Source organism: Haliaeetus albicilla, chromosome 14 (assembly GCF_947461875.1).
Source record: "Haliaeetus albicilla chromosome 14, bHalAlb1.1, whole genome shotgun sequence".
In the NCBI taxonomy this organism is placed as follows: domain Eukaryota; kingdom Metazoa; phylum Chordata; class Aves; order Accipitriformes; family Accipitridae; genus Haliaeetus; species Haliaeetus albicilla.
The window spans coordinates 14,367,306-14,388,405 of NC_091496.1; the positions used below are offsets into that span (position 1 = coordinate 14,367,306).

The 21,100-nt window shown below is 48.7% G+C and overlaps 1 protein-coding gene across 2 annotated transcripts in view; it reads right to left on the bottom strand.

The window, feature by feature from the left end:
• The window catches only part of RELN (reelin), a 306,374-nt gene extending 287,480 nt beyond the window's left edge, over positions 1-18,894 (bottom strand). The window contains exon 1 of one of the 2 annotated variants that reach the window (XM_069801790.1): positions 18,377-18,894. In XM_069801790.1, coding sequence (XP_069657891.1) covers positions 18,377-18,605 — 229 coding nt within the window. In that variant the 5' untranslated portion in view covers positions 18,606-18,894. The remainder of the gene's footprint in view (positions 1-18,376) is intronic. The other variant, XM_069801791.1, reaches the window with a different exon arrangement.
• Positions 18,895-21,100: the final 2,206 nt, after the last annotated feature.

A 21,100-nucleotide genomic window follows, 5' to 3' on the forward strand; every position in this document is an offset into this window, starting at 1 on the left:
CTGTAATTACATATTGGGACATCAAACAGTGAAGCAGGGACTGCTTTTGAAGGCTTTTATAATTAGCTTTTCTATTGTGTCATCTAATACCTCCTCTGGCTTTAGACTTACTTTTTTCTGTTCACAACCTCCTGAACATATGGCGGTAAATATGCAGCATGCTGTGAGCTTCACCTGGAGTCTACTTACAATATATCTGCAATGTAAATAACAGACTTCGTGTCAGTCAATTAATCACACACCAGTGGCTGGCAGAGGGCAGGCAGATTGCAGGAAGAGAAATTGGAAAGTAGTGTCTTGATCAGTGTTGGACTTCAAGCCAGCATGCTTCTGTGGTATCACTGCTTTTGCCTAAAATACTCTGTTACAATTGCCTTAGACATTGCGTGATATCATAACGACTCGATTCAAGGCCAAATTCTCCACTCATCAGGACCACACTGATAACATTTCACCCATTGGAGTCACGATCCCATTTCCACCAGCACAGAATATGACCCAAATGCAAATTTCATACAAAAATTAAATTAAATTTAAAGTGATCCCAGGATGATGCACAAAATTTAAATATTGCCATTCCAGTAGAAGTGTTTCTTTTTGGTAAAACTGATTCAAATTAATTACTTTACAGACGTGTTTTATCCTTGTTTTTCCAAGAATGAATATGAGCAAGACAAAGTGCTTTGTTTACCTGATTCACTTTATTTAACTCAAGGGATTCATGAGCATATCATCAATTAGAGTCACAAACAAATCATTTTATGTTTGAAAAAAAAGGACTCTACTTCAGTAGAGCTTTTCTAATTTGAAGATCTCAAAGGATTTTCTGTACTACATTAAAATCTTTGTCATTCCCATGGAGGACGAATGAAAATATAGAAATAAACCATCTAATATTTAAGCACACTTGGGTGGAGCACAGCACAAAAGTTAAGACCTGATAGGAAGACTTTTCCTAACGACAATAAAAATCTCATCAAAGGCAAAGAAATAACCTGCTTATGGCTGATATTGTCCCACATCTCACTGTACCTGGTCCTGGACTTGTGTCTGCTGGGGCCGGTGCCCGGGAAGGGCTTTGCCCCAGGGCTGGCTTCAGGCGAGGGAATGAACAAGTGCCCTCAGATACCTTCCACCCATCTTACACCACTGCAGTTCGGCCCTACAGGTCTACGGAGGGTTCATGTTATTGCCTTCATCCTATTTCTTCTGAGTCTTTATTCCCACAGGGATCACTACGCCCTTGCTTTGCAGCTGCAGAGGGTGCCCTTTACAGAAAGCTCCTCTTTAATCAGGAGACGAAGAAAAAACTTCAGGGACTAGATCAGCTGTTGGCTTAAAAGCCACTGACTTGTGATGGTCACCAGAAGAATTGGTTATGCGTCCAGGACAACAAATTATCTCCCAGATATGACTAGAAACCTAAAACCCACTGCTGCTCCTAAGGGCTTTGCTGCAAGGGTGGGAGCAGAGGCAGCCCGTGCTGGGGCACTCCCGTCCCCCCAGGGACCCCTGCTGTCCCTCATCTGCGCACATCCCAATGGAGAGGCCTCTCCCCCCATCACTGCCAACCTCTGCTCGGCCGGGACAGGGCCACATGGCTCAGCAGCCCCCAGGCCATCCTAAACATGAACCAACCTCCAGGACAGTCAGGCCCTGATGCCCAACACCCTGTGGCTGGGATCCACAGGAGATGCTGCAGTAGAGTAGTTTTTCTTTTCAGTGGGGAAATAAAAGCTGTTTTCAGTAGGGATCAGTGCCTTATTGCTAAATCCCCCGGTGACTGTAGGGTATAGCAGAGCCTTACCAAGGTATTTCTGTGCCTGCGGCATGTGCAGGGTGCCTCTCTGCATGAGTTCTCCTGGAGCTAATAAATAGCCAAGCTCACCTGACTGTCTTCCGTTTCGGTGAAGGCATTACCCTGGGTCTTTTCCCTCTTTTGGCCACTGATTTCCATCAAGCTTTCAGGTATCTAGCATCTTTGAGACCTGTATCCCTATGTTACATTTGACTGAAGTTAACCAACACATTCAAAAGGGAGGAGAACGGACAGCGTACTGAGAGTGCCTTAGAAAAGAGCCTGTTCACATAAATCTGCTTCAGGGACAAATACGTTTGTTTGCAAGCATAAGCATGCAGAAAAGGCAATGACACCACAGCAATGTAAAGAACATTTATTTAGCGTATTAGTCTACAACATCTTTCTATGCCAATGAAAATAGCACCAAAGCAACAGAAGCAATAAATACATACATGACCATTTTAGTGTTATGGACATTACTATGCAGTGATCCTAATAACATGTGTAAAGGGAAGTTTAGTGTTTAAAGGATGGTAGCTCTTGTACGTATGTAAAAGCTAGCAAAGTTCATTTTTTTTTAGTATTTTAGAGAACATGGGTTTGAAGAGTTTAAATGGGTAGTGCAAAAAGCATATACAGCCCCAGGAATGGCCAGGCTCTACATTGAGCTTCCAGCCCTGAAGGAGGGATGGGTGAGGCTGTGTCCCCAGCCTGTCCTCCGGAACATGAGGGGCCGGGCAGCCCTTCCCCGTGGCACCGGCCAGCTCGCTGGGGAAGCAGGGCAGCAAAGTCAGAGCATCTCAGCCCAGGCCAGACCCAACCTCCTCTTCCAGAGCAAGCACTGTCAGCACCAGGCAGGCGGACACGCTACCTGCAGCCAGACGGGCTCAGGGGGGCTGGCACCCCTCTGCATGGTGTCTTCAGAAACCAATGGGTAGAAAAGCCAGCGCTCAACATACCTGGGTGTCCATATCTCCTTGATTTGCCCTCTGAAGTGCAAGCATTTAATTTTGACCTGCACAGCACTTTTGGTGCCTGCGTGGTGTCAGCCCGTGTCCAGCCCACGGTGGGAGCAGGGCTGTGGGTTCACATCAGCTCCAGCTCTGCCTCGGGACACACCAGCCGCTTCAAACTGCAGCCCCCGCGGGATTCAGTTAAGGTTTTTTCTTCCTCTGGACAGGACTTGACCAGGGAGCAATGCTTGAGTCAGAAACAAAGACAAGCCTTGAGGCAGAAGACCTTGTAATATTTCTAAGTTAATTTATAATCGTAGTGCTTTTACTCTTAAAAGATAAAGTAAGTAAGATGGTGTTGTGATTAAGGTGCAGAATATCTAATTTGAGAGGTGCATAAAAGGAAATCAAGGAGTGCTATCTATCAGGAAGATAACTAAAAGGATCAAGTCTTCCCCCATCCTCACTATAAATCTTTCACTGAGAAGGACTACTAGCTTATAAAGAACAAGAATTTCAAAAAAAATAAAAATGAAAAAGGAGACATGTTAAACACTACCTAACAAGCTTCATGACATGAGCACAAAAGTCTTAAATTCACTGTCATAAATTCAATACCATCAAAAGATTCAGCTACTATGTCCTTAGAGACGGTACTGTGTAAAGTCAAGCACAATATTAAAAGACACTGAAATCTTTAATATGTGTTAAATATTTTAAACTCATGTATCTGATTCACAGAAATATCACAGAGGCATCATCAACCATTTTTTCCCCTCTGTCACATTTTTTTATAGATGTGCCACCATTCTGCAATTAGAAGATGGCCCAAACGTTTACAGAAAATGGATGAGCCAGAAAACTGCCCTTGCAGACATGATTACATCCAATCATCATGCCTACTCCAATAAACACACCCAAATATGCCAAGATTAATACCTGCATATGTTTAAATCACCACTTTGAAAGAGATTAGATTTAAGGCATCCCACCTATTCCCAGAGGCAGTATGCAGTGATTATTCCTTACAGGTATTTTCATGGGGAAAATACCTTGTTCAAAAGTACTGAGTGTTGTGATACTACCATATATAAAACTCTCTTCTTTTCATTTCACATTTAGGGCACATAAGCCTTTATTTTCTGTTTAAATGTACTAATCTTCTTAACGGTATAATCAAGCCTCTAATATATAATATTATCAGTTTATATTTAGAAGGAATAACTGTCACGTTAGTGGTGATGGACATATCTCTCCATTCATCTGACTGAATTACCCTGGATAAATCCTTTTCCCCAATTCATTTTTGCAGAGACAGCAAGCGGCTTTATTTTATTTAAAAGCAAATCAGACAGTTGCAAGATATTTATAGTTAATATGTAAAAATCCTGCTTTAAGTTTGAGAAACGTTCTTTCTTCCTCTGTTTCTCACAGGGAAGTGTTCCAGTTTGTAGCTTTTTAAATAACATGGGATTTTGCAGGCTATAAATTCAACAAAAGGTATTCCTACAGTGAACAAGTCACAAAAACTTAAATTATGTTTGCACCCTTCCACAGCTTTGCGCTCTTGGAAAGTAAAAATGAGCCTGCGCCTTTGGGTCGATTTAAGTAAGTTTATATTTAAGCATATCACCAGACTTTTTTCTCTAAGCAGAACTGGGAGATGTCCAAGTAATTCCTAATTCCTGCCCAATATATTACCAGCTTTGTACCACATAAAAGGTGCCCCCACCAATACAAAACCTAAGCCAGATCTAAGTCACAGAAATGTGGTCTTCCTGGGAGATATTAAAGGAGGATTTTCAAGACACCAGACAGTCGGGCTATCTTTTGGCATATGATAGGAATTATGTTAGGCCTGCCATGACACAGATAGTAAGCATAATAAATAGCTGCTAAATACCCAGGATCCTGAAATATATATTAAGATCTCTGCCACCCCACTCACGTATGTTTCCTTGTGGCACCTCTTCTGATTCCAAAGAGCACATTAAATGATTAGCTACCCAACATGTATAACTATTTATCCCAGCAGCGATCTGATTGCCTGCAACAGAAAAGATCAAGAAGCAACAAAACAGCCAGGTATGTAACAAAGGACATCATGGAATATGCTCTGAAGTGTATAACTGAAAGAAATGTATTATTATACTTTTCATTATACCTAAACATTTCCAAATTGTTCAAGAGGAATAGAAGAAACGTGATGTGTTATTATCATTCATTCCTGGTTTGCCTCAATGGTAAGTACCTATACAAGGTACCAGCAGGTAAAACCAAAAACCAAAAAGGGCATGAAATTCTGGTCTAGCTAATTACAAAGGCATCAATCTCTCTTTATACCAGAGCACAGCATTCTTGATGTAAAAAAAGCACAAAGAAGATGATTCCCCTCTAATTCAAATTCATTACAACCACTCTGCACGCTAAACATAATAAACACATGTTAAATTCAGCAGAAGAGATGAGAACGGAACTGGCACGCAGCTGGAACATCATCCAGATCGTTTGACCGGGGCATTTTTTTTTCTACCAATACATCTGCCTAGCAGTTTTTGGGGGAGTTACTAGACAGAAGCTGTTGATCCAGCTACATTCTCTGAGCAATGAGCCCAGCTCTTTGAAAAAGGAGAAAAGAGGGGAATAATCTGGTAAACTGAAAGTCTGACTGCTCCCTCATGCATGGTCATCCCTTCTGCCTCACCTTTCTGCACCTGGACGCTGGGGTCAGGCTTGCCCCGACGCAGCACTGCCCCAAGAGGAGTGGAAACTGCCATCCAGATGTCTGGCTCGAGGAGTAAATCAGTAAAGTTTTCAAGAAGAGAGTAGAGTTAAAGCTTGTCCTGCTGCCCAAAGCTTTTGTCTTATCACTCGTATTACAAGATACATCAAGGAGCTGTGGGTTTTGCTGGCACCGATCCTCTCATGGGGACCACAGTCCTCCTCCACCTTGGAGCATTAAAAGCTGGAGTGCTCCAAGGCATCAGACAGAACATGCAATTTTTATCAATGATTTGGCCAGTGTAAAGATTTGAGGTACTATGCTTACTAGCATCTGCATGAGTTCTGCACTTCGTAGCAAATCTACATGCTCTAAGAGAAAATACGTCAATTAGGAAGAAAAGGTTCCCTGTTTCTGACTGTTTGCATGTAGAGAATACTTGGTAACTGCAACAAGTGCAGGCTTTGTAAATCTGGAATGAAAGGTTAATAGTTACGGTGCAAGTCACTCAGTAGTGTTTCTTAGCAGTTAGCAATGTGCAGTAGGAAGAAATATTGTACTGCAATTAATTTTACAATGTGTTTTCTCGAATTGAAACTGTTGCGAATAGCAGGAGAATGTGATCTCTACTGTAATCTCACTAATTGGGAAAAAGGCACTTGGGGGGGAGCTGGACATTGAGGTTTTGGGCAAGGTCCCAGAAGAAGAGTAGCCAGTGTGTAATACACCACCACTGCTGCTCAAAGACAGTTTAGAGTTTAAAAAAACAATTTGTACTAAGAAAACAGCCAGATGCCATTGCATTGGCTTTCCCTCGGTGATGAATGGCATGAAAGCTCCCTAACATCTGCTACCACTTGATGAAACAAAACTTACATCTCTTTGAGTGAAAAGGTCCACAGATGCTCACTGGAGTAATCCGGGCTGCCTGAGGCTGGGGAGGGACTGGTGCTGCCAGCCCCAGCCAAACCCGCACCTTTTCATCTCCGCTGGTTGAGGCAAATTCTGCAAACATCACAGCTCCGCTGTAACTCCATTGTACTCCATAACTGCATTAACTACAGGTTGAAGGAAAAGCAGGGCAATGAAGAACATAGGGAATCATTTCCCTGAATGAAATAAACCTGCATCTCCAAGCCAATTTCCATGTCCGCTCGGAGCTGTTCATTTCTATTTGAGGAGGACAGCCCTATAAATATTATTCCTTGAAAAAAAAGAGAATCTGAGAGACATGAACGCCTGTTTGTCTAGTTAAATGAATGCCAATTCTATAGATGCATTACAACAGGTTTTCAAGTTTGGAAGCAGAAATATCCTTTAACTGTAGACATCCAGAAGGAGCCAAGTGGCAGATCTCCTCCAAGCCTTTTTTACTGAACACTGAATGAGGGAAAAGATTTCTGCTGAAAAAGAAAACTGAACAATGACGAGATGTAAAGGAAAATATGGTCAACATATACATCAGAAGCCACATAGCAACTGCAGGTATCATTATAGAAAACATGAGTTTGTTACCTTGGAAATGTCAGTATTGCTACCAACTGCACTTCGGTGCCTTAAAGAGCGAATGATTATTCTGTAATTTATTTTGGGAACAAACGTGAGGAGAGTGGTGAGGGTTACTTGTCTGAATCAGATCTGTTCAGTGGCCGGAAATTAAATGGTCAACTTGTCAGAAGTAGAACTGTTCGATTTTTGGTTCAGTGACCAAAATGAAAAGAAAAAGAAAGAAAAAGAGATCAGCTTGGGTTAACATAAAAGGAGAAGTACTGAGGGGTTTAGCACAAAAAAATAAATTAAGATATCAGTTAGGTCAATATGAAAATCTTCGATGAACCCAAAAAAATTAGATAAAGAATTTTGTTCAAGCAGAAAAGTCTCATTTTCTGATTATGCGGCCAACTTCTTTTTTTTCTTTTTCACAGTCAGTTTCACAATTAAGATACCTTTTCAAAACAAAAATAAAAAATATGTTTTGAAAATATCAGTAATATATTTCAAATGCTTCACTTCCCCATTTTCCATTAAAACATTTACCAAATTCTACTCAAATACATTATCAGTTTTTATCCTTCGCAAAACCAGATTTTAAATGAATTCACTATAAACATGGCAATTCCAGCCAAATCAATTCTAAAGTCTTGTGTCTCATGCAAGAACACTATCAACTTGAAAACCTATCTGATGGGGTATCAGTCATCAGCGAATCAACTATAATATTTGGAAAGCATAAAAATATTTGCCAGAGGTTTTTGGTCTTCATACTAAGCAGAATGAAGTTCCGAAGGCTACAGTCTTTTTGGACCAGAGTCAGAAGAGTTGCTCTACAAAAATATTTAACGCTGGAGTTTAGCCAGAGATCCTTTTTTTCAAACATACTAGGAAATTTTTTTTACAGCACTTTATAGTACTGACTCTTTAATTGTGATACCTGGCATCCCCACAAGCTGCTGCGCTGCAAGGCTGGGCAGCACTTTGTTAAACCAGGATCTTTGCCTTGGCCAGTTGTGCTGTTTTGTTTCTCTCTGCAGTTCTTGGTATCGATAATTGTTTCATCCAGTGTCCAGATGAATGTGTCTAATTCTGGAAGGAGGGTTGTTTTTTTCTAGCAGCGCATTTCCTCTGTGAAATAGGAACACTGGAAGGTTATTGTGGCCTGGAAACCACAGCTTCTTCAGCCAGAAAGATAAATATTATCTATAATTCTTGTTCTTTCCTATCTGTTGTATTGTCCTGGGGAGCAGCAGGAGAAGTGGAAGGCAAACGGCGGAGACCTTGCCAAGCCCCGTGACGTGATGAATGACTTCTCACATCCCAGGGCCTGACACGAAGAGAGGCCACAGAGGGTCGTGCTGCTGTTTTCAGATGTTAAAAAGGCCGATTACCTACTCATTGCTTTCACTTCTAGCATTCCCATGCAGGACCCGCGGGCAGACCCAGCTCTGCCATGGAGTATTCCTCTGCAAGAGCATGGGCAACCTACACAGGAAGGCTGATTTTCTGTGTCCTTGCTAACTCATTTATTAATATACTTCCAGACATGTTGAATAATGTGACCACAAAGTACCTCCCAGCCACAGAGAGAAGAATATTCCCAGATTTCTCCAAGTCTTCCAGCTTGTGAGTGTTAGGTGCTCTCCCTTTTCCCTTTTCCTTCCCTCCTCTCCACTATAATGTGCACAGCACATGGACACACTGTCGACTTTCACAGTTTCCCCATGCGTTCCCAGGCAGCATCCTACATACACTACCCGTGGACAACCAACACGCAGATCCCTTCAAACCCAAGCTGGGACAGGCCAGGAACTGCCTGCGGTTGCGATGCGGCAGGATAAGGAGGGGAAAACAGCATTTGTTCCCAGATGCATGCCTGTGCATGAAAGGGAGCTTGTTTGACGGATTTCCCTGTACGAACTGGGGTTTTTCTTTGCCAACTTTTGATTATCTATCTGCACTCTCAAAATGACGTCAGGGGGATGGAAAGAGGGAAGCGGCGAGGCCCCTTACGCTGTGTGGTTTTCACCAGCTGGACCGCTCTGTGTACAGCCACATGGTGGCCAGGCACTGGAGGGGGGACAAAGGAGCCAGCGTCCAGCCACCCATGGCAGCAGGGAGTGATGAGCCGGAGAGGAGGACACACAGCCACAGCCAGATTTGGGGTTGGCAGGCAGACCCTCTTCTTGTCTTTCAGCTCTGTCACATCATACCTGTTTATTTACAAAACTATCCTTCAAGCAGACACGGGGAGGAATAAATAACTCTGGCTAATCTGAGGCAATCATAATTTTGCTAAGCGTGGTGCAAGAGCTCTTAGCATTTTGTCTCGGTCTGGTTTATAACTCGATCCCCTCAGCCCGATGTGTACGGCCCTACCTCCTGTGAGAAACAAGCAGCCTCAGACATGCATGCATACGTGTGAGTAGATGCCATTCAGGGAAACACACACAGATCTTCAGCCCAATCTCTGATGATTAATCTGCTCACCCTGCTGAAGAAGAGCAAGGGCACTGGAGTTTCCCCTGCGCTGTGTCTTGCAAAACCAAAGACAGAAACCAGCGACCACCCTGCATGTCTGCATGCCCTACGGCTTCTGCCTGAAGAGGAGACACAGCAGCAGTTTTACCCGCAGCTTCACAAATATTTCCAACCCCTAGTGAACCCCGACACCCAGAAGGCTGGGCTTATTAATAAGACTTCTCATCCACCAAACCTAAATCAAATTTTACTCTGGGCATCTCAACCAAATACTCTGAACTGTCCCCTGGAGCTGCTCCCTCCTCTGAGCAGGCAGAGAGGAGGAGGGGATGGGGCTGGAGGCATGCGGGGCCACCATCCATCTGATGTCCTCCCCTGCTGGCACCCAGCCCTTCAGCAAGGAGGTGGGGACAGGCTGTCCCCCAGGCTGGCACACCACCTCCCTCTTGGGGAGCGGGGCAAGGCATCCTCCCACAGAGGGTCTGTGGGGAGCACTGGTCCCGCCGCGGGGCTAGATACACCCTGTGGCGTTCGTCACCCTGGGACATGGGAAATGGGCAGCACTGAAGCACTTGCACAGGTCAGAGAGAAACCTGCAGCACGCACAATTTTAGGAAGAAGGTAGAAGTCTGAAAGAAGGGGTTTTTTTTGAAAACTTAGGGTAGTGTAATGTAAAGCTTGCACCTGAAGGGAGATGGATTTGTCACCTGCTGTCGCTCAGGGCTCTTGCAGGTTGAACTTCAACAGATGCGGGCTGGAAAAGCGCCATTGATTTCACCCCCTGAGGAGATGCCTGTGAAACTCTCACAACCAATATTAATATCAAAGTGCCTGGAGAGGAGCAGGGATCAGCCTCCTCTGTTTTGTTCCCAGGATGAAAAAATATGGCAAGAGGGACCTTACAAAGGCTGTGAAAACCAGCCTCCCCTTTGCAATGAAAGCCTTTGGGAAAGTGTCCAGGGAACTCCTCACCTGCTCCCCTGCAACTTTCACAGGCCACTCGTGTCCAGTCCCCCCAAACACCTCCTGCTTTCTAGACTGAGATCTTCACGTAAAGGGCATTGCCTACAACAGGTCATGAGGAAACACTACAAGGTAACAGTCAGGGATGTCCTCATTCCCCAGGAAGACCAAGGATGCCACTGGGGTGGAGGGAGAGTAGCCTTGTGGAGATCGCTACTGGCATGCAAAAACCACGTATACCAACCAGTGTCCCCAAACAGAAAGCCACGCTGACAGCGGCAGGACGAGGGTGAATAGCCAACAACTGCACCAAACAGAGTCTGGACACAGGTGATGCTGCGGTTGATGAGACGAAGAACAAGCCCACAGGTGCCTCTGCCTGAAGCTCGGCTGAACCCAGCTGCCCAGGAAACACTGTGGTGCCCGGGAGGCATCAGCTGCTCCAGAGGGTTGCAGGAGATGATGGCAGGGAGCCTGTGGCCCTGTGCCCAGCCTTTGGGTACCATCTCCAGCCCCAGCCAGGACCTCTCCAGCTGCAGAAGGACTGAGCAATGCCTGGTGCCAGACTGTGGAATAAACGGGCACAAGCCTTAATGCCCCTCGCAAACCCCGGTTCTCCCTCTCCAAGCAGGATGTACACCTCGCTGACATTGCCTTATTTAAGGCAAATGCTTAACGAGAGATATATTAAACCAAAACAAAGTCTTCAAAAAAACCCATCTCCTTGGCCCTGCTCTTCCCTTTAGGAAAAGAGTAGAAAAGGTGTCGCCCATGGGAGGCATCTGAGCACTTGGGGGGACCTGGGAGAAGGTCCCTCGGGCATGGACCAGCAGGATCTCTGCCTCCATGACGCCCCCGTCCATTGGCACAGCCCAGCCTGCACCGCGCGAACTGCCTGACGCACGCTATGACTTTCATTTTCAAGGTCTGACCTGAGGGGAGGGGGAATGGAGGAAAACTGCCCACCGAACAAGAAGGCATCTTCTGACAAACTGGGAAGTCTTTTCCACAAGCAATCTGTTCTTGGGCTTTGACAGATGTTACAAGTTGCACTGTCAGAGTTTGTCCTATGTTTATCCCAGAGGCTAGTCACAACTGGGGCTGGGGGGGAAAGTGGGAATTACACAAATATTCCAGACACACATTTGCACTCTGTGCACCTTTCATGCCCGATGAAAAGGCAGGAAACGTTAGCACAAAGAAAGGAAGCATGTTAAAAAGACTGAACCTTTCATCGGAGACTATTGAAATTCTCATAACAAGGGCCACTATGAAAGGTTGCTTATTCTCAGAGGTAAGACAGTGCCGTTTCCTTCCCTCTCCATGCAGCAAACACTCATGACAAATCTAAGCCACAGCTGTAGGGCATGAGACACACAAAGCAAATAAAGGTTGCATCTGAATCCATCTCAGTTGTATCACCATGGCTATGATCAGATTGAAAATCGTACTTCAACCAGTCAATATGCAAAGAAAATGCTACAGTATTTCAATAGCAGTGGCCTTCAAAAATCCAGATTAAGGGAACAATAAGGAAAATGAGAAATGCCACCGGTCTGGCAGTCTCGCTCTGTTCTACCTAATGAACCAACACGGGTTTGGTGGAATAAACAGTGTGGGAAAACATTGGAGAAACGTACTACATGCCACCACAGCACAGTAACCTACTTATAAGTTGTTTACTGGTCACCTTAGGTCTTGAAGTAGAAGGTTTATATCTTGTTTTGTATACATCTATTTATATCTAATTACAATTATTAATTATTTATAAAAACAATATCTTTTAAAAAAAAATTGACTTGAAAGCGGTTAGTAGGGGCAGATTTTAGCAATAAATCCCACAGATAAATTATAAATCTTAAAAAATATCTCCTTTAAGCTCAGAAAGCAGAAAATATGTGCGATATCCCCACTGAAACTGTATTTTTGCACCCTTTCACCATTGATAGGCTTCTTTTCTTCCTTGACTTCAATGCTGGGTGATGTGCTATGGGAAAGCTGGCACACACGCCAGCCCCCACACCGAGCTCTGGGCCTCGGACGGTGAACTCACTGAGGCAGAGATCATTTTTTAATGTATACAGACAAGCCCAGCGCAGTCTGCCCTATGCAAACCCATAATACCAACAATACCGTTTCTGTCCTACAGTCAGATGTCACCTGACAAATGTGGGTCAGGCCGGCACGCCATGCTGACTTTGATTTCTGTTATTTGGGGCAATCAAGTCTCCCTTGCAGGGGGGAGCAGCCCCCTGATGGGGGGAGAAAGGATTTAACCAGAGATTACATCTCTTCTGCAAATTTGCAAGAAAGGCTCATTTAGGCCTTTGCGGACCTTCTACCTCCTTTCATCAATCCCATGCCTGACCACATCGTTGGCTGAGCCATCTGCTGACTGCTGATTTGGCCCACGAATTAGAGCGATGACAGCTGAACCCGTTAAAATTTAGCGTCTTCCCTAGCAAAACATGGTTTGGAAGAGGCTGTCAGCTGTGACCTTGCCTACCTTTTTCTTTTATAGGTTGGCATCCTTCATCAGTTTCTGGTCAAGACACCTTAAAAGCACAGGTTTTTAAAATTTGCAAAGACACACCACATGAACTCTGGGGCCAGAGAAAAGCTTCAGAAATATAGACAAGCCATTGGCCGACATCAAGATTTAGAAACCCACGTTCACTCAAAAACACACTAAGCAAGGCTCAGATCTGATAAATTCAAGCAGACCATCTAAAGAACAGGCCACAGCATTCAGAAATCAGCCTTGCTTTTGCAAAATTTCACTTTATGCAAGAAAATGCTAAATACAGCAGAGCACAGTCAGGGTGCACTCCGGGGCCTTCGGTGGATGAGGACATTTTTAGTAAATGCTGACCCCAGATGAAATTTTTATGTTCTATGAAACCCTTATGCAGCTGCGATATTACTAGGGTCCTCAGAGGAAAGAAGAGACCTGAAGACCAAGGGTCTTCCCCGTTCTTAATAACTCCCTCTCCATTGCTACCTATTGCCAGCCTCACATTTTTAATTTAAATGTCCCTTAAGAGTTACAGAATAATCCCTGGAGCTAACTGGCCTCCCACGAGCAAAAATTTCTCCACGCCTCTTTAATTTAAAACAAAAAATGATGGAAGACTCCATTCTTCCAAAGATCAGAGGAGGCTGTAAGTGGATGAGATTAAAGTTTTTGAGGGAATACGCTGCAAAAGACTCAAGAAGCTGACCCGCTTCTCAGGCTGATGCCAGAAAACATGGACCGAAATCTGCTCTTCTGTTAGCAATGCACCATCACTAACATCACCTCCTGTGCACTCTTTACTTCTACTGGCTCACAAAAAGCTTCCTACACTTTGGCATAACTGGTAGAGAAAGTATCCATAAGTGAGTTTCTGCAACTCAGTTATAATCCCGTTTATACCTCAACCAGCATCACTGCTTACTCACCAGTTATTTCCTCTCTTCCCCTCTCTCACTTTGAACTCCAACACCTTTTTATTTTTTAATAATCTGATCAATAAGAATTTGCAATGAAAATACCCACCAGATAAAGCGGGTACCAGATATGTAAGTAACCTTAATGAAAACAGATACTAAGTCACAATCTGTATTTCTTAAATAGAGCGGTTAATAACAAAGGTGGAATGGCCAGACTTTAAACAACTTTTTATCAGTGCTGAAAGAGTGCATAACTACCACTTAAAATAGTTGAAAACTTTTTTTACAACCTATCAAAGCAATGGTTCCAGACAATATACAGTATATCTAAGAATAGTAACAGTCATTGATGGAAACTGATAACATTTGGGGACTGAAGGTTAATCCGTTCTGGGGAAAAAAAAAAAAAGAAAGAAACAATGGAGAGTGAAATAGAAACTCAAGTCTCATTAAAGAAAACTATTTTAAGAGCCGAATGATTAGTTTTAACATCAATCATGGGAAAACAGTTCAAAGTTGTTCGTAAAAGTTCTAAATTTGAAACCTTGGGAAAAAGGCACTGCTCGCAGTGACAGCAAAAAAAAATTTAAGGGATAAGAAAAAATATGGTGTAAAGGTAATCCATTTGTATTTTTTAAACACTACATAATCTGACTGTTCATTTTTAGGTTTCTGTGTTTAAGGGCAGTGAAGACTCAATGTTCAGTCAAGTTTATCCTTTTTTCTTTACGCTTTTCCAATGTACTTATCTGCCTGTAAATCACGGTACACGCTCTCAGCACCAAAGGCGCGTTGACATGGATAATCAAAATTGACCGCAGATTGGAAATGAACCCAAAAGAACTCGTATAAAAATTTATACTGTTGTTGGGGTTTTTTTCCTAAAGAAATTATATTCTGCTCTGCAGATTACAGTGGAAGGCCCAGGAGAAGAAGAAAACGGGAGCATTGCTATCTACCAGAAAAGCTACGAGCAAGCCAAGTGGGCCCTGATGCAGCTCTCCAAACAGGCGACCACCACTTGGCTGGAAGGAAGCTGAGCAGGTGCCTACATTAAACCAGTGCACACTTTGTCAGTTTGCATTTGAGCAAGTGCTTAAGTGCTTTGCCAGCTCAAGGACTTAATTAAATTTGAAATAAGCTAATTCAAGGAATAAAAGTCTGCCAAAGGTAATAAAATTGTTTACCGATTTATCAAGTCAGTCCTGTGTATAAAAGAGCATATTTATATGCGGCGTAGGTCTGGTCCTATTCAATCAGTGAATGCATTTTTAAATATTTACTGATTGCGGGAATAGGGCCAAATCTGGAGTATTTTTAAGGGTTAGGGGAGAAGTGCTAAAGCCCAAAGTATCTAATTTAACTATGCAAAGTAGGGAATATTACTGCCTTCATTTTTAACAGCAAGTTGTTGGCTGATTTTTTTTTTTTTAATTGGAATTTTTTTCCTCCAGCCCTTGCTGTATGGTTTCATCCAATTCACTCCTCTTTGAACTCAATGCTCTTGGATGCTGCCTGTCACCCGTCCCTCTTGAATGAGAGGGCAGTAAGTGTAAAACGGGGCCTCACTGGAACTCATGAAGAGTGGGAGCAGTGTATTTTTATATGCTCTCCGAGCAGGTGAATTTGCTTTGTACATATGTAAATGTCCCTTTGTCTTGTGCTTTTGCACTGCATCTCAAAACTCCACCTCTGCGTCCCCACAAGACCGCCTTTAAAATTTGATTTTTAAATGACAAATGCTCAACCAGTGCAGACTGGCATGTTTCAGTTAACGTTAAACTGCATTATATGAAAGCCCAGATTGCTTCAAAATATTTTTTTCAGATTGTCTACTTTGGGTTGTGGTTTTTTTCTCGTGCTATATTTAACATTGATAATTGTTATACTTAAAAATATTCAAATGAGATATTTCAAAACATCTAACTGAATAAGCGCGCTTAGCTCAAGGATACGTCGGCCGCGCTGTGCATAGCAATCAGGCAGCGCTCCTTGTCTTTTTTTGGCACAGGTAAGCGCTTAATCAACGCACAAAACCGCAGAAAATGACCACTGCAAGACAGAAGGAAGGAACGAGGCTGGCGCACGCCGGGGCGTGCCTACACCTTGTGCTGTGTAAACAAGCCGGTTTTCAAGTTCAGTCCGTGGACTTTCTCCCGCGTTCGTGAGAGTCAGCGGGATCCCCTGGATGCGCCCAATTCGTTTATTCTTTCTCGGTGCGGTGGCCGTGAAAGCCACCCCGCGACGCTTTGCTGGCAGCCCCCGGGGGCAGACGCTGGCCGCTGACAGCGCCGCTGCTGCGGGCAGAGCAGCTGCGCCAGCGCTGCGCGCCTGGCGGCCGGCAAAGCGCAGCCAGGGCGCAAACTTCCGAGGGGCGGCGCGGCGCGGCGCGGCGGGCGCAGACCCCCCGGGGAAGGCGCAGTGGCCGCACCTCCCCGGCGGGCCCGGCCCGCGCCGCCGCGCACCCGCGCAGGGGCGAGAAGCGCGGGGCGGGCGCGCAGCGCGCAGCGCGCAGCGGGGGCGCGCAGGGCCGGGCGGGCGGCGCGCAGCCGGGGCGGCGGCGGCGGCTCCGCGAAGATCTCCGCGGCGGTAAGAAAAAACCCCAAACAAGCCCAGAGGAGGCACGGCGCGACGTCCAAAGCCGGCGCGTTTCGCTCTGTCGGAGGCACGAGAGCGGCGGAGAACCCAGCCCTGGCTACCTGGAAGGTCTGGGGCGCGGCTGGGGCGAGCTGGTATTTTAAAATTTAAACCTCATTTTTAGAGGGCGAGAGGCAGAAGAGCATCTGCGGAGAAACACGCGCGTCCCTGCTCCTCAGCCCGCAGGGCCGAGGCGGCCGGGCAGCCCTGCCCGCAGCGCTGCTCCCGCGCCCGCCACAAGCCCCTCTCCCCACACCCGCACGCTGGAAAACACGGCAGCGGCGAGGAAAGGGCGCGATTCTGTTGTTTACGCGCCTGAAGCCTATTTTTAAAAATCCAGCATTTGCAATTGTGCGAGATGGGAAGTCCAGCTTTCTTTTTCTTCCTCTGCACGTTGGCGGTTCAGCAGGTTGAATGCAGTTTACCTGATCTGAGTGTGTGTTACGGGCCGGAAGAAATGGGGCTCTAAGGAAAAAAATCATCTGATGAAGTCATATAATTTACATACGTGGTTTGTTTAAAAGGACACCCATATTTTAAAACCAAAAGTTTTCTATGAATTGGTAAAACTATATTGTTAAAGGTTATTCGTGGGCAAAAATTTCGGGAGCCCTTAGGTCGTGTGAAAATGAATATTGACGTGTTTGGGGTTTTTTTCTGTCTTTGCGGTAAAAAAATCAATCAGCATCTTCACATAACTCAACGATTCAATGATTTACCTACAACTTGAATTCTGAGCTGGAATGTACGGAGCTCAGAAGTTTTACTGCACCTTTAGCCAGGGACCGTTCCGCAGTATCTGTTTCTGAGCAAGGTGTTTTAAATAAATATTGTTATTTCGTCTGACTTTTTTATCGCTTACTGCAGAATTAGCTGTTATTACGCAGCACGGCAAAACCTCAAGCAGACACAAAGAGGGAAGAAGGGTCCGTGAATACACCTTCAAGCGGTCTTCCACGGTTATGAATTAAAAACCGTTTCCCACAGGGAAGTTTTCTCTACGGCGAAATGGTGCTGAGGCTGTCGAACAACACCGTGGCTGCTGTACAGGGGCACTCGGCAGCTGAACGCAGTTCTCCACGGCAGCCCACCCGCCCGCGAGGCCGCGGTCAGCCCTGGGCTGTGCCCCTCACCCAAAACGCCACGAAAGCAAAGACCCTACTCGCGTGACCAACTTTGATTCTGCTCGGCCTGGGCGTTTATACAAAAAGCGGGTCGGTGTGTTAATTCTGGGCTCGACCCCCGTCTTCGAAGCCACCTGCGAGCGCCCCACCCGCCGCTCTCGCCCGTGGCTCCCGCGCCCCCCGCGCGGGGAGCAACAGGCTGGCCGCCCCGGCCCAGGCGGGGTCCGCGGTCCTTGCGAGGACACGTCCCGGTGGCCCGCGAGTGGCAGCCGCCAGCCGCGGCACCGCGCGGCCGCCGGGGGAAGGGGTGATGCGCTCGGGGCGAGCCGGGTCCCGAAGCCACCGGAGCGGGAAAGGGACAGGCTTCCAGCCTTAGGAGGGTCTGGGCCGGTTAAGGAGGGGGGACTCGGGATTTCCTCCGGCTCTGGGCAGCGCCTCGCAGGAGCCGCGCCGGGGCAAGGCGAAGCGGGCGCCGCGACGGGGGCGGGGGCGGCCCTCCCCGCAGGGCCACCCGGGGCGGGTGGAGACAAAGTCCCGCACGGCCGGGCAGCCCCAGCAGCCCCCGGCCGGGGCGGCTGACCCGGGCCGCGGCACACGGCCGCGCCTCTCCGCGCCCGGGGCGCCCGCCCCCCCGCGGCCCCCCCCTCCCCTCCCGTCCCCGCGGGGCCGTGGGTGCCGCTCCGCGGTGCGGGACCCCCCACCCCGCCCCCGGGGCCGCCCGCCGCCGGGGGGACGCGCAGCGCCGAGCGCGGCGGGCGCCTCCACCTACCGTGGTACTCCTGGCCGGGCACGTAGGCGGCGGGGCTGCCCGCGATGTGGAGGGCGATGAGCACCTCGCCCTGCTCGCCGTCGCCCTCCAGCTCGCCGTGGTGGGTGCAGAGGAAGAAGAAGGGCGAGAAGCGGGCGCGGGGGGCGGCCGCCCGGCCCGCCGCCAGCAGGGCACCCAGGGCGGCCAGCAGGCAGGGCCAGCCCCCGGGGACGCCCCGCCGCCGCTCCATGCTGCTGCCGCCGGCGCCGCTGGGGCATCCAGGGCACGGCGGGGCCGCCGCGCCGCTCCGCTCCGCACGGGACGGGGCGGGACGGGACGGGGCGGGCGCTGCCCCCCGCCGCGGCCCGCGGGAGTTGGTGGGGAGGCGGGCGCGGAGCGGAGCGGGGCGCGGAGCGGAGCGCGGAGCGGCGCGGGCAGGGGCGGCCCCTCCGCGCCCGCCGAAGGCTGCGCCGTCCCCGCCTGCCGCTGCCGGGGTGCGGGGCACGGAGCTGCGAGCGCGAGGGCTGGGAATAATTTATTTCCCCCGGTGTCGGGGCGGGAGGGAGGGGAAGGTCCCTCCTCCTCCTCCGCCTCCTCCGCCGCCGCCGCCGCCGCCGCCGCCGCCGCCGCCGCCGCCGCCGCCGCCGCCCGCTCCTCCCGCTCCTCGCTCTGCGCGCCGGTGCGCGGTGCTGCCGCTGCGGGGACGCGGGCTGCGAGCCGGGCTCCGCTGCCCGCCCTTTGTCTGCCTCCGGGTCCCTGCCCCTGCCTTGCCCCTGCCCCTGCCCCTGCGTCCCCGCCCCAGCTTCTGCCCCTGTCCCCGCTCCGGGGTCCCTACCGCTGCCGCTGCCCCGGCACCTGTCCCTGTCCTTGCCCTCGGCCCCCGCCCCGACGCCCGAGTCCCTGCCCTTGCTCCCTCCTTGCTCCCGTGTCCCTCTCCCTCTGCCCCCACCCTTGCCTCTCTGCTTCTATCCCGCTATCCATCCTTTTGCCCCAGCCCTCTGTCCCTCTGCTCCAGCCCCTGTCCTTCTGCCCTGTCCGTCTGTCCTTGTCCCTCTGTCCCAGCCCCTGTGCACCTGACCCAGCCCCTGTCCTTTCGCCCCTACCCCTCTGCCCCGGCCCCTGCCCCTCTGCCCCTGTCCCTGCCCCAGCCACGGCCCTGCCTCTGCTGTACCCGCACCCACTGCTGGGGAGAAGGGAGATTTTTACTTAGACCTCCTCCACTACCATCTTCAAAATGATACACAGGCACACACCCCCCCAGAGGTGGGCCCTGCAGCTCAGGGAGGTCTGTGTGTGAGTCCCTGGGGAGGGCAGCTCCCCGGGAGGGGGCTTCAGCCCCCCAAGAATGCCTGCCCAGGCCCTTCATCCCAGGAAGAGGAGCAAACCCAGCAAGTACAACAAGGGGGATGAGCAGCTGAGCACATAACACTGGCAAGTGGAATAATTCATAAAAACATACATTTTTAGCAAAGCAGGGCTGGCAGAGGGTCCACAGCGTCAGGAGAAGGGGGCAAATCTACCAGAGTTTAAAGCATCCACCACACTGCTGCTGGATCCCGACCAATGCCCAGAGACAGCCCGGGTGAGCAGTAGTGACATGATGTAATCGGAAAGGAGAGCCTACCTGCCAGCATTTTTGAAGTGCAAAACTGGCACGGTCCAGGGGCTCCCTCCTAGATTGGTTTCGGTGCCAGAGGGAAAGGTTCCCTCCACGGAGGCGTGAGCCGCATGGATGGCACCACGCAGCTGCCCTACGTCCGTGCAGGCTGCTTCGCTGGCCCACCTCCCACCCAGCTGACAGAGAGCCCGCGCGCGGTGGCCCGGGGGACATCCTCGCCATCTGCCCGACCTGCCTTTTCCACTGGCTCTGCACCGTGCCCAAGTTCACCACCACCAGAAAAACTTCGCTGCAGTTTCCCGTCTTACTGGGTTGCGCCTCACTAAGGATGGAGCGAGGCCATGTCCCTCGTTGGCTTGGATGAAGAAACGTGCTGTGACACGATCCTGCTGTAAAGACGAAAGGGACCGGCGGTGCGCGGCAAAGGGAACGGGGCAGCTCCCACCACCGCTCAGGCTGCCAGGGGTCCCTGGCCACTGCCGTGGAAACTGAGCTCTGCAGCGGCCATCGTCGAGCAGTCAGTCTGGCTTCGAAGCTTCCTTTTTAGCTGGGTTATTTCTTTTTCAGATTTGGGTATTTGTTTGTTTTGGGGTTTTTTTTAAACATCTGTGTCTCCTCCATAAATTTCAATGCTTGTAAAAGTGACAGACTAATAATATAATTTCCTCATGCCAAAAATCTCATGCAGGCAAAAGCTGTGCGGTCTCGCTGGCGAAACCGCTGCCAACGGGACGGGTTCGCCCTCGTGCGCTCCTGCTTCCTTCCACCGCGAACTCGCCAGCGAGGCCAGGCCATGCCAGAGGGGCTTCGGCTGAGCAAACGCACCTCAGCTTGTGCCCCCTCTGCCCAGTATCCGTGCTAAGTCAGCCAGTTGGTCTGGGGGGGGCTGCCAGATGTAGCCAACTCTCTTATTTTGTAAAAAAGAAGGTGGCAGGGGAAAGGGGCGATGGGGTCCCACCGCTGCGGGAGGAGGGGATGCCGGCTGCCTCTGCTGGGGTGCCGCCATACCAATTGCCAGCAATGCCTGTTCATTTTTTTTTCTCCAAGAGATAATTCCTTAAATAAGCTTGGGAGCATGGGGGTAGCTAATCTGCCAGCGGATTTCGGGGCTTGGACTAGTGCTCCCT